Source organism: Poecilia formosa, unplaced genomic scaffold (assembly GCF_000485575.1).
Source record: "Poecilia formosa unplaced genomic scaffold, Poecilia_formosa-5.1.2 Scaffold30, whole genome shotgun sequence".
Classification (NCBI taxonomy): domain Eukaryota; kingdom Metazoa; phylum Chordata; class Actinopteri; order Cyprinodontiformes; family Poeciliidae; genus Poecilia; species Poecilia formosa.
In genome coordinates, this window is record NW_006799969.1 from 2,468,358 (window position 1) to 2,488,135 (window position 19,778).

Consider the following 19,778-nt stretch of genomic DNA (forward strand, 5'->3'; position numbering starts at 1 on the left):
CCAACATTTAAATGTCAGAACAATCTATTTTTAATTGGTCAATTTACAAATAAAAACAAGAAAGAAAAAAACATTTCTTAACATTAGACTATAAATGCTTAAAGAAAGCACTGAGGAACAAACCCACAGTGAAGTCCCAGGTTAATACAGCCAGTATGTAATGGATAATATGTTTATCTTTTCTCAAAAGACAAAGCTTGGACCTGAGAATTATGTCACACATTAGATGAGTTTATTCTTTTTGAAAGTTCAACAAACTGTGGAAATTGAAAACTGTTGTGACGCTACCAGCTTTTTGCAATTCAAGCCTACACCAATGAATTTCTCCACTAAAGGAACATCATAAATACAGGTTGTGAAACACTATAGGCCGTGACGATGTCTTTCTACAGCTAGGACAGGGGATTCGCTCAGAGCTGATGGAGCAATCCAACTGAGAAACAGTTGCGAGGCATGAAAATTGATGATGACATGCTTTCTATTCAATCTGACTGAGATTGAGCCATTTTACAAAGAGTTAATATAAATCCTTACATCGTCAAAGCTGGAGAAATGCCCCAAAGGAACTCTAGTTTGGTTTGACTCTTTGATTCACGACATTGAATACAAATACATAAAGTCCACCAAAAAAAAAAAATTAAAAAAACATTATAGTTGTCAGTTCTAACATGACAAAAGTTAAAGAGATGCGAATACTTTTGCAAAGCTCTGAATATTTAGGATGATTTACCTGGAACACGCTTAGGTCTGTGTTCGAGCTCTGCAGGGAGTGGAGTTCTTCAGCAGGAAGGAGGAGGCAAATTTTAGCATCAAGCTCCATCAGATGCTCCAGTTCAGAAGGCTCTGGGGTGTAACCCTGGCCTGCAGAGACTGACGTAGCCCACACAGCCTCCTGGAAAACAGTCGTCAGCTAAGTAAGTCATGGTCCATGGGGTATAAGTCTGCTTTGCTCTGTAGCAACCTAAACAGTGCACTGATAAACATTATCTAGCAATATTATTATAGTGATGTCAGAATCAGGGAAGAGGTGCCGTCTGACTTCAGCTCTCCATTTCTGAATGGGTTCTGTGTTAATAAGAGACAAATGGCACTCGCTGTGTGACTCAGTGACACTCCTATTGGATTCTGTGGGAACCAGTGCATGGATGTTGAACTCAGCACATTACAGTGGTGAGATAGGACCCATTAAGAATATTAACATGCCAAAACAGTTCATTACTCTAAACAGAGAACAGCTGTAACCTCTGAGTGCTGGGAGGAAAACTGGCAGAAGGAAGCGGCAAACATAGTAGCTCATTAGGAAGTTGAAGTCCATCCCAAATACAAAATGGTAGAGCCAAGCTGGTTTTTATGACAAAGGCAGGCAGGTTTTTGAACCATGGCAGAGGTTTACCTGTATAAGCCAGAATATTTCTGAGGCCTTCTTGTTCACATGTGCGTTCTGCAATGATGGAATTTCAGTTTTTCAAAAAAAAAAAAAAGAAAAAACATAGAAACATATGCATACTGAACACAGAATGAGGTGAATCCTGCTCACAAATATGTTGCGTCACGACATGTGTATCTGACGGTAAACTCAAATGCAGAGAGGCAGAGGTAGCCGTTAGCTGTTTTAATGAAATAAATTACACAAAACTTACAAAAAATAACCACAGTGAGATGGAGCAGAACAAATACCATAAATCCATGAAAATAATAACAGGGACAACAACAGGAGAGGCCAGCAGGGAGTGTGAGCAAGAGAAAGGTTTAAATACCGTGAGGGTGAACGCTGGAACAACAGACCTGAGCTGACGAGCTAACAGGTTGCAGGTGTGAGGGAGAGAGCAGAAGGCAGGGTGAACAGAGAGAGAGAAAATGGCACAGGGGACAAGGGAGAGTAGCCAGGGACTAGGAAATTAATAAAAAAAAAAAATTCAGACAAGAAATAAACATAACTAGAAAAACTAAGGTCTGAACAAAAGAAAAATGGAAACAAGACCGATCTAATCAAAGAAAGAGACTAAGAGACAGGATAATCAAACTAGAATGACATCATCAAAACAACCCAAGATTCTAACAATGAGCAACTGGAGGAGCAGCTCATCATGCTCTCACTCATCCCCATTTTGACTTTGGTTGTTTTTGACTTTCAAAAATGATTCAATATACCCAGTTTTTATAGTTACACATACACTTTCTACCCTCATATCTGGATTACTTTAAATTTAAAAACTGAGGGACTTTTTACTTTACGTGCTACATGGATGACAGCAAACTCCAAACAGGGTTTCTTCTGGCTCTCTGGCAATAACTGCTTTCTTCTTCCCACTCAGATCTGTGGCGTACACAACTAAGATTCAACAGTTTATCCCACCTAAGCTGTGGAGCTTCCCCAGACCTAGTACAGGCCTGAATGCTTCTCTGATTAAAGAACTCCATGTTAGCCTGTTAGCTTAAGTGGACTGCCATCTTGGTAGGTAGCTTTGCAGCTGTTTCATACTATTTTATGGAAGTTACCTGAAGCTTTATCTTTGACCTATGTGCTGTTTTGCTTGATCTCCATGATGTTTTTCTTGTAACAAACGCCCAAGGCCTTTATTGAACAGCTGCATTTATTCAAAGATTAAACTACACACAGGTGGAGTCTATCTTTACCAAGTGTTAAATGGTTAACACTTGATGCTTTCAGGGGTGTCAAATTAAAGTGGAAATAACATGTATGTTCCACTCCTTTTTGCTATATTCAGCTTTGTAGCTGCAAAAAGTAATATTTTAGACTCACCCTGATGCACATAAGCCTCTGTAAGGTTCAGCTTAAGCTGTGTGTTTGCGTGTAGCATCACAATTAGCCTCTAAGCTAATCTTTCCATCATATTTTCTTGAAAAACATAAATAGTAGTTGGGATTTGAGACTGAGCTAAGATAATAAGGGTTTTCACTGGAAAGTTATAAATATTGTTTATACTGCATAGCTGATGCATTTTTAAGATAAATCTGTAAGAATTTAAGCACCTTTTTAACTTTTTTCCCACAACATCTGAGGAATTAGGCAAGGAATGTTTGTGCTTGTGTATGTAAGCCCCGAATGCCTACAAGTCTTCAGTAAGTACCAGCTCCTAATGACGTGACTGTAACACGTCTACACTGCAGCACGGAGGTGACCCGTGTGAGAATTCAAGTGTCTGAGGTAAACACTGAGCAGCACGTTTTGATAAATGTGCACCAAGGGATTCTGCCAAGAGCTGGGTGACGTCCACCACCAAAGTCCTGGTGACATAAATAATATCCTCGCTCTGTCGTGGCCATTCATACAAGCATGCCTTACAATAACAGGAAACAGGAAGGCTTCCTCCAGCTAATAAAAAAGTCCAGAGCATCTGCACTCCGGTCTGTTTGGTGTCTGCCACCGTAATCACTGCAGTATTGTTCTAAAGTCAAGGCAAACATCATAAACAGTTAGACATTCAAATACCCTAAAAACCCTGGCAGGCTGTTCTGTTGATGCAGATCTGCCTGGGTTGATTAAAACAGAACCGCATGTTAAGAGGTAAGTGTGGTTTTTGCCTGACGTTTAAGCAGGCATCAGCCCATCAGAATTTGAACTGATTTCATAGCAGCTCAAGAGTTAATTAAGGCAAATAAATGTGAAAATGAAAACATGTGAAGCTAGGACTCTGAATGAATCATTGGACTGCTCCAAGTAGCAATGTCTGAGCTTAATCCTCAAAGGAGAAACAAAAGGTCTTCTTCTCTTAGCTTCTATGCTCTGTCCCCACACCCCTAATGCAAGAACAGCTGTATGTCTCTCTGAAAGATCCATTCTTCTGAGTTTTTGCAGAAAAACAGGAGGGGGGAATAGCTGTGAATCTAGGATTATAAAATTAATTCACAACATGCAGCATTCCAAGCAAACCACATGTGGCATTTGACATCTGGTTCATAATTTGAAATACTTTGAGTCAGAAGCTTCAGCTTAGAGCAGAGGTCTGCAACCTGCAGCTCTGGTGCTGCAAGTGGCTCTTTGAATCTTCCACAACGGCTCTTAACGACTTTAGCTAAAAATGCTAAAGGACCAAGTACATAGATATTTCTTTTTAGTTTTTTTTTATGGAATAACTGCATTCGGTTTCCATAACAGCATGGCCCAAAGTACAGATAAAATGTTTTAGATCATTTTTTCCTGTCATCAGGTTGGAAACTATGTGATCTTTGTTTTACATCATTATCCACAAATATCAACATCCCAAGGAAGAAAATGTATCCATCCTATTTCTGGTAAAGTTTTATGTTTTTCTTTATTTTAAAACCCCCCAAAATATAAGTGGTACTTTCAAATTTACAGCAAATTACTGCTGTAGATCTCATGTAACATTAGTCACAGTCTCAAGTTATTTGAAGGTTCAACCAGTTTTTTCCCTGGACTGCCCTACATTAACCTCAATTTACCCTTCAACTCTTAACTATATACATAATATACATAATGTAAATGCAGTAAATATTAGTTTTACTTGATTTTAATAATAGAGTTTGATGTGGCGCTTCCCCTTAAGGATTCTACATAGATGGTAGAATAGAAAGTCTCAGCCTACAGCATATGTTGTCTGTTATGGCCAAATGCTAGCCTACCTCACTGTCTGTGCCGCTGGTCCTGGCTCTGTCCTCTTCCTCTTCGTTTTTTTCTTGAAAGAGTTCAGCCAGACGCTCTTTCTCTGCACGGGTCAAGCGCACTCGACCCACATCACTTGCCAGCTATTGTGTTACACAACATAATGGGGAAAAAGATGGAAAATCAACATTTGCATAACATTTTTTATGCAATCAATGATGATATGTAGGCCTGAGTCTGTATATCTAAAGGAAAACACATTTTTCCAACTGGAAAAATCAACAGCTGAAAAACTTAACTCAAAGACATGAGATAATAGTGCAATTTTTTTTTTTTTTTTTTTTTTACGCAACATGAGTTTAATCATACCTCGATGTTCCTCTGGACAAAGTCCTTCTGTTTGTTTTTTGTTTTGGAAGTTTTGCTGTTGCTCTCCACAAACCGGAGGCCCTCATTATTTGCACTGCTTTCTCCAAATGATGAAGTCAAGCTGCAAGGCGGCATCTCAGCTGTCGAGTAAGGCACGTCTTATTTCAGTGCAGAAACATTTAGAATGCATCTTTATGTTTAAATATTCACTAATGAAACTTATGCTAACATTCCAGATCAGTCCACTTTATTGTTCCAAACACAGAATTCCTCACTCCTCTGTAGCTTCTGTTTAAAAAGTTTTTTTTTTTTTTTTTCTCATTCTCTTGGGTTTTAATACCATAAAATTCATAAGATTTTTATTAGGAAATTGTTGAAGAGTGACTGAGGTTTTGCAAAGATCTTTGGAAAAAAGTAAAAAGTAATAATGTTACATTAATGGAGAAAACTTACTATTACAGGCTTCGTGAGCTTTTAGCGCCATCCAGTGCACAAATTTGTTAACACAGCTGCAAGTAACGTTCTAAAGCAGCACAAGCTCACCTTGCTCCAGGCCCTGGTCGTCCCCATCATGCTCACAGTCGGGAACCTGGGTCTCAAACAGAGGTGCGTAATGGTCCTCCTCTTTTGTACCTTTGAGATAATAAAACCATATTAGTGTGAATGGCAGACAGGCCTTCATTGCCTCTCATGAGTAATCATACTCCCTGAATTTTTTCACATATTGTCATAACACAACCGCAAACTTTAGAGTATTTAATTGGGACTTTATGCAGTAAACCAACACAAATTATTGCATAACTGAAACATGGAGGGAAAACTGTTGTTTTCTTTTTACATATAAAATTCAAAAGTTTTTAGGTTTTTTTTTTAATCCGTCATCTTCACCATGATAAAAATCTTGTATTTTATATGCTCAAAATAAATAAAGATTTCATTTCATTTCCATAGAAAAGATGCCTTGTTTACAGATTGTCACAAGGCATGTGGGAAATGTGTTGAATAAGCTGATCTGTTCAGATCAGACCATAAATGGCTAACACTGAACATACTGGTTGTCATGATTTGGAAACGCTGATCTTCTGCAGGGAGAGAAGAGCTGGTTAGAGTTCATTAGAGCTAAAGATTTAGACATGCTGTATGAAAATTTGTTAAACGATGCAAAAGATCCAAGTTTGGGCCAGATGTTCACATTTCAACAGGAAAACATCCCTAAACATACAGAAGCAGCTACAATGGAACGGTTTACAGAAACTATTACTATTAATGTAGTAGAATGGTTCAGTCAAAGTTCAAACATAGGTCCGAGTGAGAATCTGTGAAAAGACTTCTAAACTGATGTTCATCAATTCTCTTCATTTAATCTTAATGATGTTAAAATGTCATGTAAAGAAAAGTAAGCAAAGAATATACATAATTTTTCTACATACTTCAGACAAAATCCACTACGTTGACATAAAGTCCCAATGATTTTAATAATGAAACAGAATATGAAAATGTTTAAGGCATATCAACACTTAAGCCAGTCATGTTCTTAATCGGTGTTGGATTTACACACAAGTGTGGGCTTCCAAAGCCAAAAACAGCTTCGTGTTCAAAGCTTCATGAGCACATTCAGAGTATCTGTCGGGTTTTCTCTGTAAGAAAAAAAAAAGAACAGAGCAGATCCTCATACATTATGCAGCATAAAGGTTACTCATTTGATTAAAAAGACTATTTTCACCTGGCTACATAAGCATTGATGTCATATCTACCTGGAGCTCTTGCCACATTTTTGCTTGGAGTTCTTTTCTTTGACACTGAATTTCTTTTTCCTTGAAGATTTCTGCTGACAGAATTGCATCAAGTCGTCTCATTTCCTCAAAAGCTCTCTGTAGCTTTGAATCCTCATTTTCATCTCCTGTAACCTCAGCAAAAAACTGATCTGAAAGAAGCATTTCTTCTGTTGTATGCATAATGGAGCAATAGCTTAATTTTAATCAAGTGCTGAGTTCAATTTGCAAGTTGTGCATTCATATGTTTCTGTCAGTTTTACTTTCAAACAAACAAACATCTAATTGTTATTTTGAATTGTTGTTTCTTAATTTCAGATTTATTTTCTGACTAAATGAATGAATAATTTGAGATGATCTAATTTTGATGGATGGATTTATTTCAAGTTTGTTTTTGTTTTTTTACATTGTGTGTTCCTTTCAGAATTGCATCACTGAAAGGATGTGCGTGTCTGCGTGTGTCTGTATAACTGAATGCAAATGTTGCCATCTATTAATCATTATGTTAAAATTACGCTAGTAGAAATCATCTTTTAATTTTATTTATTCACAATTCTAACTTTGAAACCACTACTTGAATGAACATTTACCTTTACCAGGTCCTCTGCCTCTATTAGGGTGTTCCATTTCCCCACTGCCATTCTGCTTTTATAGAAAATAGTTAAGCTATAAAATATACCTTTATTGTATTTAAAGCCAAGACGAAAGAGTTGTTTATCTACCTGGAAGTCAGCAGAATCGTTGCTCAAAACAAGCAGCTCAAATGGCGCAGCGGGACAAAATCTGTTATCAGTTTGCTCGGTCGATGCAGGTCGGGAAATATTATCTAAACTACCTTTAATGATTTCCATTGCGTTATGTACTGATTCGCTAACTATAAATATGGAGTAAAGTAACTGCAACAAGCCGTTGTCAACAGTTTCTTCCCCTTGTATACGGTCGGTAACTACGGACGCAAACATTCCCCGGATGTTGTTTCTCAGACACAGCTGATGCTGAAGCGAAGCAGCCAGCAGTTAGCTAGCGCAGCGGCTTCAGCTAGGAAGGTAGCCAGCGGTTAGCCCAGTACCGCTGCGCTGCTCACATTACAAACAGACGGGTTTATACATAGCCTACGGGTATCTACCAAAATAGATACAATTCCCTCAGCGTCGCTGAGACATTGCTATTAAATGTCTGAATCGTGAGGTTGTGACGGAGGAGGTTCGGAGGCCGTGTTTTTTGTGGTAAGTAAATGATGATCCAGCTGAATCTGCGCTTAGAGGAAACAAGCTAAGAACGATAATATTGATTCACTTAGCTCACCATAGCTATGAAAGTCATGCAGCATATTCAGTTTCTAGAGTCAGACTTATGTTAGAAACACTCAATATGCTAACAGTGTCATTATATGTTTTTAAGCTGCTGAAATAGGTGGAGCCTTTGAGTCACAAATATGTTATATGATAAGCATTTGGTTTTCAAAGCCCCCTTCTCAGAACATGACCAAAAATTAGGGGAGTTAGTCTTGTGTGTTTAACTGTACTGGATGAAATATCTCTCTCTGTGTAATTGCGCTCAGTTATGTCACTGCTACAATCACACCCATTTTACTGGCAGCTTTCCAAGCTCTGCAATGTACCTGCACCAAGCAGGTGTCTGCATATGATGGCAGTGGAAGATGGTCTATTTTATTGTTAAGTATCTGTTATAACACATGCGCAACTGTATTGTTCTCGCCTTGGTGTTAGGTTGAGTTGATTCTGAAGGGGAAGATGTGCAATGGAATTTCAGAGTCAATTTCAAATGCCTTTTGGGCCCACACCTCAGCCACCGCGCGGTCCTTTGTGTTGCTGCTGGTACTGACTCTAGCGTCCACTGGGCAAGGTTCAGGTAAGACAGCTCATGTTTGCACATTAGAGTAAAGCAGAGGTTTATTCATTTGTGCATTTAACATGTAATCCCTAATTTGTTTGGCTTAATGTTTGTCTAGTACTCAGTAGTTTTTTTTTGTTTGTTTGTTGTTGTTTTTTTCAGATCCATACCAGTATGTATTGTTAACACTATTAATTATATTACTGCATGACTTCTAATGAACTATATAATTAGTTTAATTATGATTGAATTTTAAATGTGGTCAAATACATGCATTGTTTATGTTGAATAGAAACTACATGATAAAATGTACATTTTGTAAATATTTGTCTTAGTTCAACACTGAAACATTTTGTCAGTGAAAAATAAATAGCAGCGTTTAAATTGTACGTTTTAGTCACAAAATCATTGACATGACACAATAATAATAACAACAACAGACAAGAGGTAACTCCATTATGACATAAATAAAAAACATATTTGTCTGCTAATCTGCTGCTTTGTTCAGTTGTGCACTTGTGGTAATATTTTAACTCTACTGTTCAAATGCTTATGTTTTGTCGTTAATTATTACTCATAACTGTCTGTCTAGTTTTACGTGCCTTGACATTTTGATTATAAAAAATCCCTGAGTAGAGCTGTACTATTAATCTTGTTTTATGACAACAACTCTAATCTAATAATTTGTGACAGCTGAAGGTTTAAAGTCAAAGTGATTGTCTCTTTATTTTTTCCTTTTTCTCCTATAGAAGTGCACACTACTGGGTTGTTTGTATCACATCCAGTAACTAATAAAAATGTGTCCCTTGTGCCATTTTGCATTTTTATTATTTTGTTTTACTAGTAATTTGTGTTTTTGACCAAATACATCTAAAGAACACGTCTAAATACTTTTCAATACAACCAATCCAGTAGTCACTTGATTAGTAAAAAAAAAAAAAAAAAAGTCCACCTGTGTCTAATTTAATGTGAGTATAAATTCAGCTATTCTGTAAAGTCCTCAGAGATTTGTTAGAGAACATTAGTAAACAAACAGCATGATGAAGATGAAGGAACAACAGCAGACAGCTCAGTTAGAAAGTTGTGAAGAGTATATTGGAGGTTCGAATGTGTCAACAAAACCTTTAGGTGCAGCTTTAACTAGCTTGAATCAAGTTTGTTCTATTTTTCTGTGTTACTGTTTTGTGTTCCAGACAAGTCTCAACGCTTGGAACGTAATTGTTGTTTTAATTCCGCAGTTTCTCAGAAGTCCCTTTCTCTCCACTCCTTTCTTTCCCAGGATGTGTGAGGCCTTACATGGTCCAGAACAGCTGGGTAAACCTCACAGAGACCAACAGAGGCTTGTTCCCAGTGGGCACAGTGCTGCAGTACAACTGTGACCCCGGTTACTTGCCAGATGGACCCAGCATCCTTACCTGCACCACATCAGGCCGGTGGTCCTCAGAACCTCCTCAGTGTATACGAAGTGGTGGTAAGGCACTCGAAGCGACCTTTCTCTATCAACCAGACTGCCATCTAATTCTCATAACTTCATTTTCTACATTATCAAGTTTTAATTCTCCTACTCTCGAGTTTCTAAAACTGCAGATTTTTTGACCAGTTTGCCAACATATAAGCAACTTTTAAAGCTGGGCTGCTGATTTGTATGTTGTGCTTCTCCCTCATCAGCATGCCTACCCCTCTCCAAACCTGAGAATGGGGGCTACACCTGCCATCCATCCCCATGTCGATTGTTTTCGCATGGCACTATAATAGAGTTCATCTGTAATGAGGGCTTTGCTCTCAGTGGAGATTATCCCTACCTGACGTGTCAGGATGGACAGTGGGACGGACCAATGCAGATCAGTTGTGTAAGCAAAGGTTGGTCAATATATTACAGTTTTTAATCTGTCGGTCCTAAATGCACACCTGTCACTAAACTAATAAATGTTTAAAATTTGTTCAAAATTTAATAGCAGACAGGCAATCCCTGGTTTTAGTAAAACTTTGATCTAGATTTGGGTGATTCTGAATTCTCCTAGAGAACTGTAACATAGCAAGATATAAACCAGCATTCAGATACTTTTTCCATCCTTCATACATTTAAGAGTCATTATTTACAGAAGCTCCCAAAAGTGTTTCAATTAATGTTAAAATGCTCAGTTTTTCCCATAAAATGATGAGACCATAATAACTTAAAAACATACAAATTTCACATGAAATATTACTTCTTAAGTGCTTTGAGACAACATGTGGTATAAATGTGCACTTTATATGCAAGCTGAATTGAATTGAATTGAATCTTTTAAAATTCATCATATAACAAACTGCTTAGAGTGACTGCTCAAAAATGAATTGTTGAAAATATTTCACTTTTTTTCAGATGGTAAAGTATAAATATTGACATTTCAAGACTGGCCAATTTTCCAAAATAACGGAAAAGATAGAAGAAGAAGCTGATCGGGAAGTTTCCCAAGAGACCAACATTTCAAATACTGATTGTGTTCTGCATGTGACGACAATCTGCTGTATTCTCCATATGCCTGGACTAGCCAGTAGGGATGGAAGACATAAGATATTTCTCTCAAAGAAATTATTGGTGCTTGTCTAAAATCTCCTTATCCTTTGTTGTATTCCGTTTAGCTTCCTCTTTATCTGCTGGAAGTATAGCTCTCTCTCGCTATCTCGCAGCCTGAATAAACAAGATGTGTTTCTTGAAATGTCTTAGAAAATAAACTGAACAATAGCTAATTGAATCTTCTTTTGGGCAATGGCAGTTTCCTCACTGAAACAAGATGCCAATGCAACATGGTAGCAATGTGTGTTCACTGATTGGTAAAAGATTGTTTTTGACTTCCAGCTAACTGGTCAGTGGTCAGAACCATTCAATCTGACAGTTTTTCAGTCAATAGTAGATTATTTTTTGGTACTTTTATAATCCTTTACTGTTTAAAACAATGAACAAAAGACCAATTAACAATTTGATTTTTTTTCCCATATCACATTTACTTAAGGTTGCATTAGACCCTCTGTAGTGCAACACGGTTCAACTAATCTGACGGACACCAACAGGAGCTTGTTTCCAGTGGGCACAGTGCTGCAGTACAGCTGTGATCCAGGTTACCTGCTGATCGGACGCAGCATCCTCACCTGCACTTCGATCGGAGACTGGTCTTCTAATCTTCCTCGCTGCATACGCAACGACGGTACACATGGGACGCCTTACTGAGCGTACTAGAAGTGTTTACTGGTTGTAGGTTTCGAAGATGTTCTTTTTTTTTTTTTTTTTTTCATTGGCAGTTTGCCAGCCTCCGTACCAGCCAGAAAACGGAGGCTACACCTGCCACCCATCCCCATGCAGACGGTTCTCTCACGGCACTGTCGTGGAGTATTTCTGTGATGAAGGTTACATCCTGAAGGGAGACTACAAATTCAGAACCTGTCGCTATGAAAAATGGGACAACATATCGCCAGTCACTTGTGTTATTAAACAAGGTGGATGAACTGCTATACAAATATACGAAGAGTTGCATAACTAAAAAAGAACTCAGTAAAAGAAGTGCATTTGTCACTAATACTTTTTGTTTATCATCGTGTCTCTTTTTTTAAGGCTGTGTAAGACCCTCGATGGTCGAACATGCTTTAACCAACCTAACTGACATGAACAGTAGCTTGTTCCCTGTGGGGTCAGTGCTGCAGTATAGCTGTGAATTTGGTTACCTGTTGGATGGAGCCAGCATCCTCACCTGTACCACACCCGGACACTGGTCCTCAGAACCTCCTCGCTGCATACGAAGTGACGGTAAAGATTACTCCTCCTTGAACTCCACATTTTGCCCAGAGTATCAACTTCATTGCTATTCCTTCCTATTTTTGATAATGCTGTTGGACTGCTCTTTACCTGGTGTGTTACATAAAAGACATATGCTTCTTTTATATTTTCCCACACAGTGTGTGATTCTCCATATCAGCCAGAGAACGGAGGCTACACATGCCACCCGTCCCCGTGCCGAAGACTTTCTCACGGCACTGTGATCGAATACTTCTGCGAAGAAGGTTATGTTCTGAAAGGAGACTATAAATATCTTACCTGCCAGTACGGCCAGTGGGACAACCAGATGAAGATAAGCTGTGTCATGGAGCAAGGTAAAGAATGTGACACATATAACTCCAATATGCTCATTTTTGCAGCACGATAATTATGTTGATTGATTCTCTGCCCCAAAGACCACATTCCAACTTTGCCTTTGGGAATGCCAGCCTTGTCCATAGTTGCTTCCACAGCAAGTTCAGTGGCTTTGATCCTGCTGCTGGTGGTGCTGTTTGTACTTTTGCAGCCTAAACTCAAGTCCTTTCATCGGTGAGTCGTTCCTCCGAATATTATCTTGAATCTGCTCTTTGTAAAAACAAATGAAAAAATTGTAAGTTTTTTCCAAAGACGTGACCATGGGGTGTCAGGGCAGCCGGTCTCCATCATGGTGGAAGGGGTCCAGGTGACTCTTCCCTCCTACGAGGAGGCTGTGAGCAGCAGTGGAGCTTCCACACTCAGCCCGGAGTCCAGAGTCCAGATAGTGTTGTCTGAGGGTCAGCATGCCTCAGCACTAGAGGCCGGCCCGTCGAGGCCATCTTCCCTCAAACAGCAGCAGTCCGAGATGCCTGTCGTTCACCCTGTGCTGCAGTCCTCCTCTTCCTCACCGTTGTCTTCCGGTTGGATTCTGGAGCACGCAGGTGCAACAGGTGGCACCGCCGCAGCACGTAGAAGGGCGTCTGCAGGCAGTGACCAACAGAGCCTGTCGCTAGACTCTGAGATGGATTACTCTGATGGTAAAACATTATGTCACACAAACATTTTTCTCCATATTTGACATCGAGTTAGATGAAACTGTAGCCTTTCAAAACCTGTTTTGATTACCTAAATTATTTTCTATTTGATTTCAAGCCTGACCATCATGTTGTGGGAGTGTTTTGTTGCTGTATTGACTGCTGCACTTAACAAATTACACAGCATCATGAGGAAATAGCATTATATAAAAAAATATTGAGGCAACATGTGAAAACATCAACCAGGAAATAACGTTGGCAATCCTAACTGGCCTAAACCAGGATAAGTTTTAGGCCAGTTTTCAGACAGCAAACATTTTAAAGTTGACATGCTTTTTTTTTTATTCACTGTAAGTTAACATCATGATTTAACTTTACGTAATATGAGTTTCACCTTTTGAATTGAATCGTTTATATTAGCTTCCCAGTGATATTCTAATTTATTCATATACTCCTAGATGCAGTTAACTAATTTTTGTTTTTTCATAGATATGCCATTACTGAAGGAGGCCTGAAGCATTCAGAAGAGACAAGTCACCAGTACCGACCTTTACTGATTAACAGACTTTTATCAGCAGAGATGACGCCGGTTAATGAGTGAAGCGCTCATTCACTCTGAACATGGTTCGTCTGACCATCCCAAAGGAAGACAGATGAGGAAATCACATGTACATATGCTTAAATTAGGCATTCCAACAGTGTGTACGTTTGTCTACTTTCTGAAAATGCAGAAAAAAATGAAAGGAGGAGGCAGGTTGGAGCGAACAAACGTGTCTTAAAAATGACGCTTTGCAGTTTATTGAGCAAATCTGTAAACTCATTTTGTAAAAACAAAAATCTGACTTGTTTACTATTTACATAAATCACACGTCACTTAAGAAACACATTTGCTAAGATGCATGAACCCACGTTACTATTGAAGTAGTAAAAGCTTATAGTGTTTTCTTCTAACATTTGGACGCTTTAGTCAACAGTTACACATCAGTATGTAGGATAATACTACATCCATCCTATTTCTCCTTCTGGTTTTCCCTCTTCATGCTCATATTCTTTCCCTTATAAGGCCTTAGCTTTCCACTTCTATGCACAGGTATCTATAGTATGTGAAATAAGGAGTTTTAAAAGTGAATGTCAGTAAAATGCCCTCACTGCTTAGTGATTGATTATCTGTGGCATTGTGAAACACCTCACCTGAAGATATTGTCTTTTGTTAATTTATTGAGGCTGCTGGGAAACCCCTGCTTCAAGCCTAAAACGTGTTTGTAATTTATTTGTGCCGAGAAAGCTGTTGATCAGCTGTTGTGATGCCTCTGCAGCTCGTGTTGTCTCTCAAAGGTAGTTTGTAGTTCATTTTCCTTTGGCTGCCGTGACGTCAGATGTGACGTGAAGTGTTTGGGCAGATCCGTCCGTCAGAAAAAGCAAGATAGCAAAAAGAACAAATGTACAGATCAGTGTAATTTCAGTGTTTGCTTTATTTGATCTTCCACTGAGTTTACTTTTAGATTAAAGGGTGTATGTTTTTGTTACAGCTGCATTCTAATTATGTAAAAAAAAAAAGGTCTGATTATTATGTATATATCATGTAAATTTGATTAAATATTATTTGATGTGTTCAAGCTGCTTTTTATCATTTTTATTGTTGTTTTCACATCACTTGTCTTATTATGGTGAAATGTTTCCATACATTTCTCAATGGCATGAATGTCGTATTCATTTTAGGTCTTTATAGATATGTTTGAATTCTTGTTTTTTGTTTTTTTGTTTGTTTGTTTGTTTGTTTGTTTGTTTTATTCCAGGCAGAATGTTTTTACTAGAAACAACACTACTGAATTTTGACACAAGAAGGTAATATAGTCAAAAGCAAGAAAATAGTGTTTGGTTGATTGCTAGAAACTACAAATTGAAGTGGAACGTCCTGACCTCAATCTTACTGCATGCTATTCATACCAATCTGATCTCGTCGACCCTTTTTCAACAAATTGTGGTCAAAGAATGACATTCCACCATCATCTGTGTGACCCAGCTGGTGATCAGCACCAGGAGGTGCCTGGTTGTTGTGGTTGTGTAAGAGCCACCCACTCCTGAGCCCCCTTTTTACTAAATGAATGAATTGTTGAATTTCATCTTGTTTCTTCAAACTTCAATCATCCAATCTATTGACGAAACGAGTTACTTGCAAAATATGGCGTTTGGGATTGGCAGAGAAGATTTGGCATTCATTCATTGGCTCCACCTACAAACCACAAATACATTTTTCATACAAGGTCAAAAAATAGGCTCTCTGGCAGTGTAAGATTTATTGCAAAGAATTGTTGCTCAAAATAAATTATCTACCAAAATCACATTTCTTTATCAAGTATAAATATGCCTGCTCTTTTGGTAGATTTTAGTGAATTCATTTTGGCAAAAGACTCTTGTGCTGCTGTACTGAATAGCCTTTGGTATGGCAAATCATGAGGTCATCATCTCTAGACAGGAACTAGTAGAGTCTAAGTATAGGTCTAAAAAGTTTTCCTAAGTTTCAGATATAAAGTTTTGCATTAGCATAAAAAAAATTAACTCCTCTCTTTTTAACTTTCTATGTAAGGCTCCATTCATGGACTTCTTCTTTTTTTCTTTGTACCTGTTATTTTCTGGAAGCAGAACATTTCCTTTTTTTTGCAGAGGTTTATTTGCCACCAAAAGTGTATTGCTGACTCAGTTCACATAATAATTTGACGGCACAGAAGTTTCTGAATTTTAATGAAAGCACGTCTGAGGTCATGCTGAATAATGCCAGAGGCTTGCTGATAGCTACAAAAAGCATGTTGTTGAGATGCAATTTGCTATTCCACAATTACTATGCGCATATTTGACTTTGTGAGTACAATTTGACCCTCTTTGGATTATGGAAAATCCAAGGTGAAAATCAAACCTGTGCACCAAGTTCTTGCTTTCAAAAAACATTGTTTTACGATTCTTGAAGGGAAACTTACCAAAAAAGCAATTAATGTTCTACAGTCATAACCATAATCATTGTATTTTACCACTTTTTTAACTGCAGTTTTCACTGGCATGCTGGATGTAAGGCATTCAAAGATCTTGGTCTTCTCCCACACTAATAAATATACAGAACATTACCAAATTATGTCAAGATTTTTGAAGATTGGTCATCTGGGAGAGCAGAAGAGTTTGAAAGAAAATGTTTTTTGCACACAGAAAGATTTCAGACACATTAGCAGTCAGTGGTGTTAAAGTTAGTTTTATGATTAGCCCAGCATTCCTCTCTCATAGTTAGAAAAATGTTTTGCAAAAATACAATGAAATGGAATAATCTCTTTCCAGGATAATAAAGCTTATTAAAATTAACAATCTGATAGTGTTTCTCAAACAAAATTGTTGTTTCTAAAGTTTAAAAAAAAATCAACATTTGTGGAACTACAAAAATCATTTTGGCTGTGACAGCAGGTATTTTTGACTGCCAAGGCTTTGGCAGACTTTCAGTCAATGTCACAGGTTTGAATAATGGCACACCTTTTTAGGTAATTTTTTCCAAGAGTGCATTGGTCTCTTTGTAGATCATTGTTTCACCTCTTCTTCTTTGGCATCAACATTTTCCCATTTGTATGGATCTGAATAAGAAAAAAACATGTGTTTTGATTTGCTTCAAGTGATTATAAATTGCAGCAGATTGCCATATTGGTCATTTGACCCTGTTCTTTCAGCCTTGCTTGCATAAGGCTGGCTGTTCCAAAACTTACCCCCATGTGGTGCCGTGACTCTTTGGTAACATCTGAAGCACAGTGCCAGAAGGAGGGCCTCTGCACACTGGAATGTGATGTACAACAAGGGGAATAAAAACAAGGGTCCGATGGACTGTGGAGAAAAGGCCACCTTAAGAATGGTGGTGCACAGCTGGATGTTTTGAAACCCTGTCTCCATGGAGATGGTTCTGCTGCATCTAAGAAAAAGGGGTGGAGTAATTTGTTAGAAGCTCAATGCTTCAATGCATTGTGCTTAAGGTGTATCAGTTCAATTATTGTAGAAAGTGATGAGGTGGAATTTAGTAATAAGGAATCAGTTTCATATTTAAGTTCTAAAGCAAGCTTGTCTCCTCTTCTACCTACAGAACAAATAGCGTTTGATACTGCAGAGCTATTTGAGCTGAAGATTTATTTATTTTTGTGTGAAACCAAGCCACAACCTGCCTGTTTACTGAATGAACTGATGAGTAACATGTCTTAACCTACTGTGGGCTGAGTCTGCAAATGACCGACATGACATATCCCATTATAAAACCAATCAGAGGCATCAGTGCAGCCACAGCGAGGACGTCTGGCATGAGGATCATCCATATTACATCCTTCACAGCGAGGCCAGAAAGGACAGACACTATGATGCTGGATATTATCAGGATGCTGAGACCAACCTGTCAAATAAGCAATTCCACATGTGTCAGTCATTTCACTAAAGAATTGAAATGTCAATTATAATATACTAACACTTAGTAAGTCTTCCTGTGGAAACTGAAACTTCAGTGATTGTCTTCAGTCTTGCCGCAGATCTTTTGCAGTCAGTACCGGGTTTTTGACCTGCTGCCTCCTCCATGAGTTGAATTTTTAGCTTTAAACAAATCCTTGTAATAGCAGCTTTGTTCATTTATTTTAACTGTTTCCTGAGTAATTTGTTCGTAGCATGTACCTTAACTAATTATAGATACAAGTGGACTGTTTATAGAGCCCTTTAGCTTATGTACACAACTGCACATCAGATTGATCAATGTAGCGTGACAGTTGGGAACTCCAACACTAACAAACATTTGGCTTGCACTGTTCTGTTTTGGCAGTCTGAGCATCAACCTCAGTTCATCATTGTGTGCAAGAATGAGTTCCCCCACTCTGCTTTTCCAACATGTCATCAGTGTTAGATAAGAGGTCATTGTGTGGCTAAACATACAGAAAGCTGTTCTTAGATGAAAAATCAAATCTCATGGATTCCGTGTCCTTGGCCCCAAAATGTTTAATTGTCATTTCAGGTAACTGGCTGCTGCAAATAGGATTCATACAAAAGAAGTCTTTGTTTGATTACTTACTTTTGTTACAGTTGCAGAGTAGTTTGGTTTGTAGTGGTTGATGAAAATGCCGATGGCACAAGGCAACAGGGTAAACACGAGAGCAGTGATGATGCCGACATAAGGAACAGCATCTTTCAGACCAGTAAAGCCTTGGCTGAAGATGTACAGCAGCAGAGGCATGAAAACCAGGGCGGCAATGCTGGAGCAAGTTGTCATGACGATACTGCAAGAATTTCAAATAGGTGAAATAGGAGCAGTTTTTCTTACAACTGTGTAAAAAAGTGTCTAGGTTGTCTAGGTTTACCTGAGATTCATGTCACCTTTAACTGAGAGAGAAAAAATGTTTGATAAGCTTCCTCCTGGACAGCAGCCACAGATGAGCACAGTTACCGTCTTAATCGGATCCATCCGGAGGATTTTGGTCAAAGAGAAAGCAGTCAGGGGCATTACGCAGAACTGGGCCAGCAAAGCAATTGCTACCCCTTTTGGCTTGAGAAGATGGGCCTTAATTTTGGAGCTCTCCATCGTGCAGCCGAGGGAAATCATGGTGATGAAGAGGATGATCACGGTCAAAATATTAATGGCTGTGTTCATGGGTTTGGGGATGATCAGGATGCCCATGCTGCCATTCCCGAGGATGATACTATTGTTGTAAATGGCAGCAATTCCCACATAACCGGTGGTCTGATTCATCATGGCAGTTCTTCCAATACTAGTTTTATTGCTTTGTGGTTTGCACCTGCCACGCAAATTAAATAAAAAAAGAGTACTTTTTGTTACTAAATTATTTATTTCTAAGACAGAAAACACAATGTAAGACCAAAGATGCATCTATCCATTGAATTTGAACCTCCTGCAGGCAACTTCTGTCAACATTAAGGCTGCTTATGCGTCTTTTTTGAAAGTCTGAAACAAATGAGCACAAAACTCTCATTAGTTTTTAAGTGACGCTTAAAAATAACTCAACGTGTAACTACCTATGAATTTTTAAATAGCAAATTGTGTGAATAATTTGGAAGAAAAAAATTGTTTGTGTGAGTTGTCTTACCCTCTGAACTCTATTTCCTGTTTTCATGTTAGATTCACAAACCTACTGTATTTTAAATTTAACTGAAATCAAACAAAAAGGACACATAATTTTTGACCAATAATAACCTGAAAAGGACTATAAGCACGTTCTCATTAAATTTCTTCCCAACTTTATCCCTACCATGTCTGCCATGTTATTTATTATGCCTTTAAAACAGTAAAATTTGTTCTCACAAGGGATTTCTTCCCACTCTGTTCCATTTTTTTAGAAACGTCACTCAGTAGCACACACAGAGAAAAATCTTTTCAAATT

General features: G+C 38.3%; 3 protein-coding genes across 11 annotated transcripts in view; 1 reads left to right on the top strand and 2 right to left on the bottom strand.

Annotated features, from left to right (window-relative positions):
• fsip1 (fibrous sheath interacting protein 1) overlaps positions 1-7,706 on the bottom strand; it is a 31,625-nt gene extending 23,919 nt beyond the window's left edge. For 2 of the 8 annotated variants that reach the window (XM_016670081.1, XM_016670077.1), the window contains exons 1-8: positions 7,452-7,706; positions 7,320-7,374; positions 6,712-6,881; positions 6,516-6,594; positions 5,501-5,590; positions 4,958-5,097; positions 4,609-4,731; positions 731-892 (exon numbers count right to left, since the gene is read on the bottom strand). In XM_016670081.1, the coding sequence (XP_016525567.1) occupies positions 731-892; positions 4,609-4,731; positions 4,958-5,097; positions 5,501-5,590; positions 6,516-6,594; positions 6,712-6,881; positions 7,320-7,374; positions 7,452-7,691 (1,059 nt within the window). In that variant the 5' untranslated portion in view covers positions 7,692-7,706. The remainder of the gene's footprint in view (positions 1-730; positions 893-4,608; positions 4,732-4,957; positions 5,098-5,500; positions 5,591-6,515; positions 6,595-6,711; positions 6,882-7,319; positions 7,375-7,451) is intronic. The other 6 variants (XM_016670080.1, XM_016670078.1, XM_016670082.1 and 3 more) reach the window with 6 other exon arrangements.
• Positions 7,707-7,735: 29 nt separating this feature from the next.
• On the top strand, positions 7,736-14,940 carry LOC103136131 (sushi domain-containing protein 4-like). Of its 2 annotated transcripts, XM_007549241.2 has the most exons (11): positions 7,738-7,955; positions 8,460-8,601; positions 9,863-10,054; positions 10,252-10,443; positions 11,577-11,768; positions 11,863-12,057; positions 12,173-12,364; positions 12,514-12,708; positions 12,790-12,922; positions 13,001-13,386; positions 13,873-14,940. In XM_007549241.2, the coding sequence occupies exons 2-11, from the start codon at positions 8,484-8,486 to the stop codon at positions 13,896-13,898; spliced, it is 1,821 nt and encodes a 606-aa protein (XP_007549303.1). In that variant the 5' UTR covers positions 7,738-7,955; positions 8,460-8,483; the 3' UTR covers positions 13,899-14,940. The 2 variants fall into 2 exon arrangements, with proteins under 2 accessions (XP_016525562.1, XP_007549303.1); XM_016670076.1 differs by lacking the exon at positions 10,252-10,443 and having other exon boundaries at positions 7,736-7,955.
• A 957-nt stretch (positions 14,941-15,897) lies between these two features.
• Positions 15,898-19,778, bottom strand: part of LOC103136132 (sodium/bile acid cotransporter-like) — a 7,170-nt gene continuing 3,289 nt past the window's right edge. The window contains exons 3-7 of the mRNA XM_007549242.2: positions 18,741-19,175; positions 18,455-18,659; positions 17,613-17,791; positions 17,124-17,323; positions 15,898-16,994 (exon numbers count right to left, since the gene is read on the bottom strand). Of these exons, the coding sequence (XP_007549304.1) occupies positions 16,942-16,994; positions 17,124-17,323; positions 17,613-17,791; positions 18,455-18,659; positions 18,741-19,132 (1,029 nt within the window). The 5' untranslated portion in view covers positions 19,133-19,175 and the 3' untranslated portion in view covers positions 15,898-16,941. The remainder of the gene's footprint in view (positions 16,995-17,123; positions 17,324-17,612; positions 17,792-18,454; positions 18,660-18,740; positions 19,176-19,778) is intronic.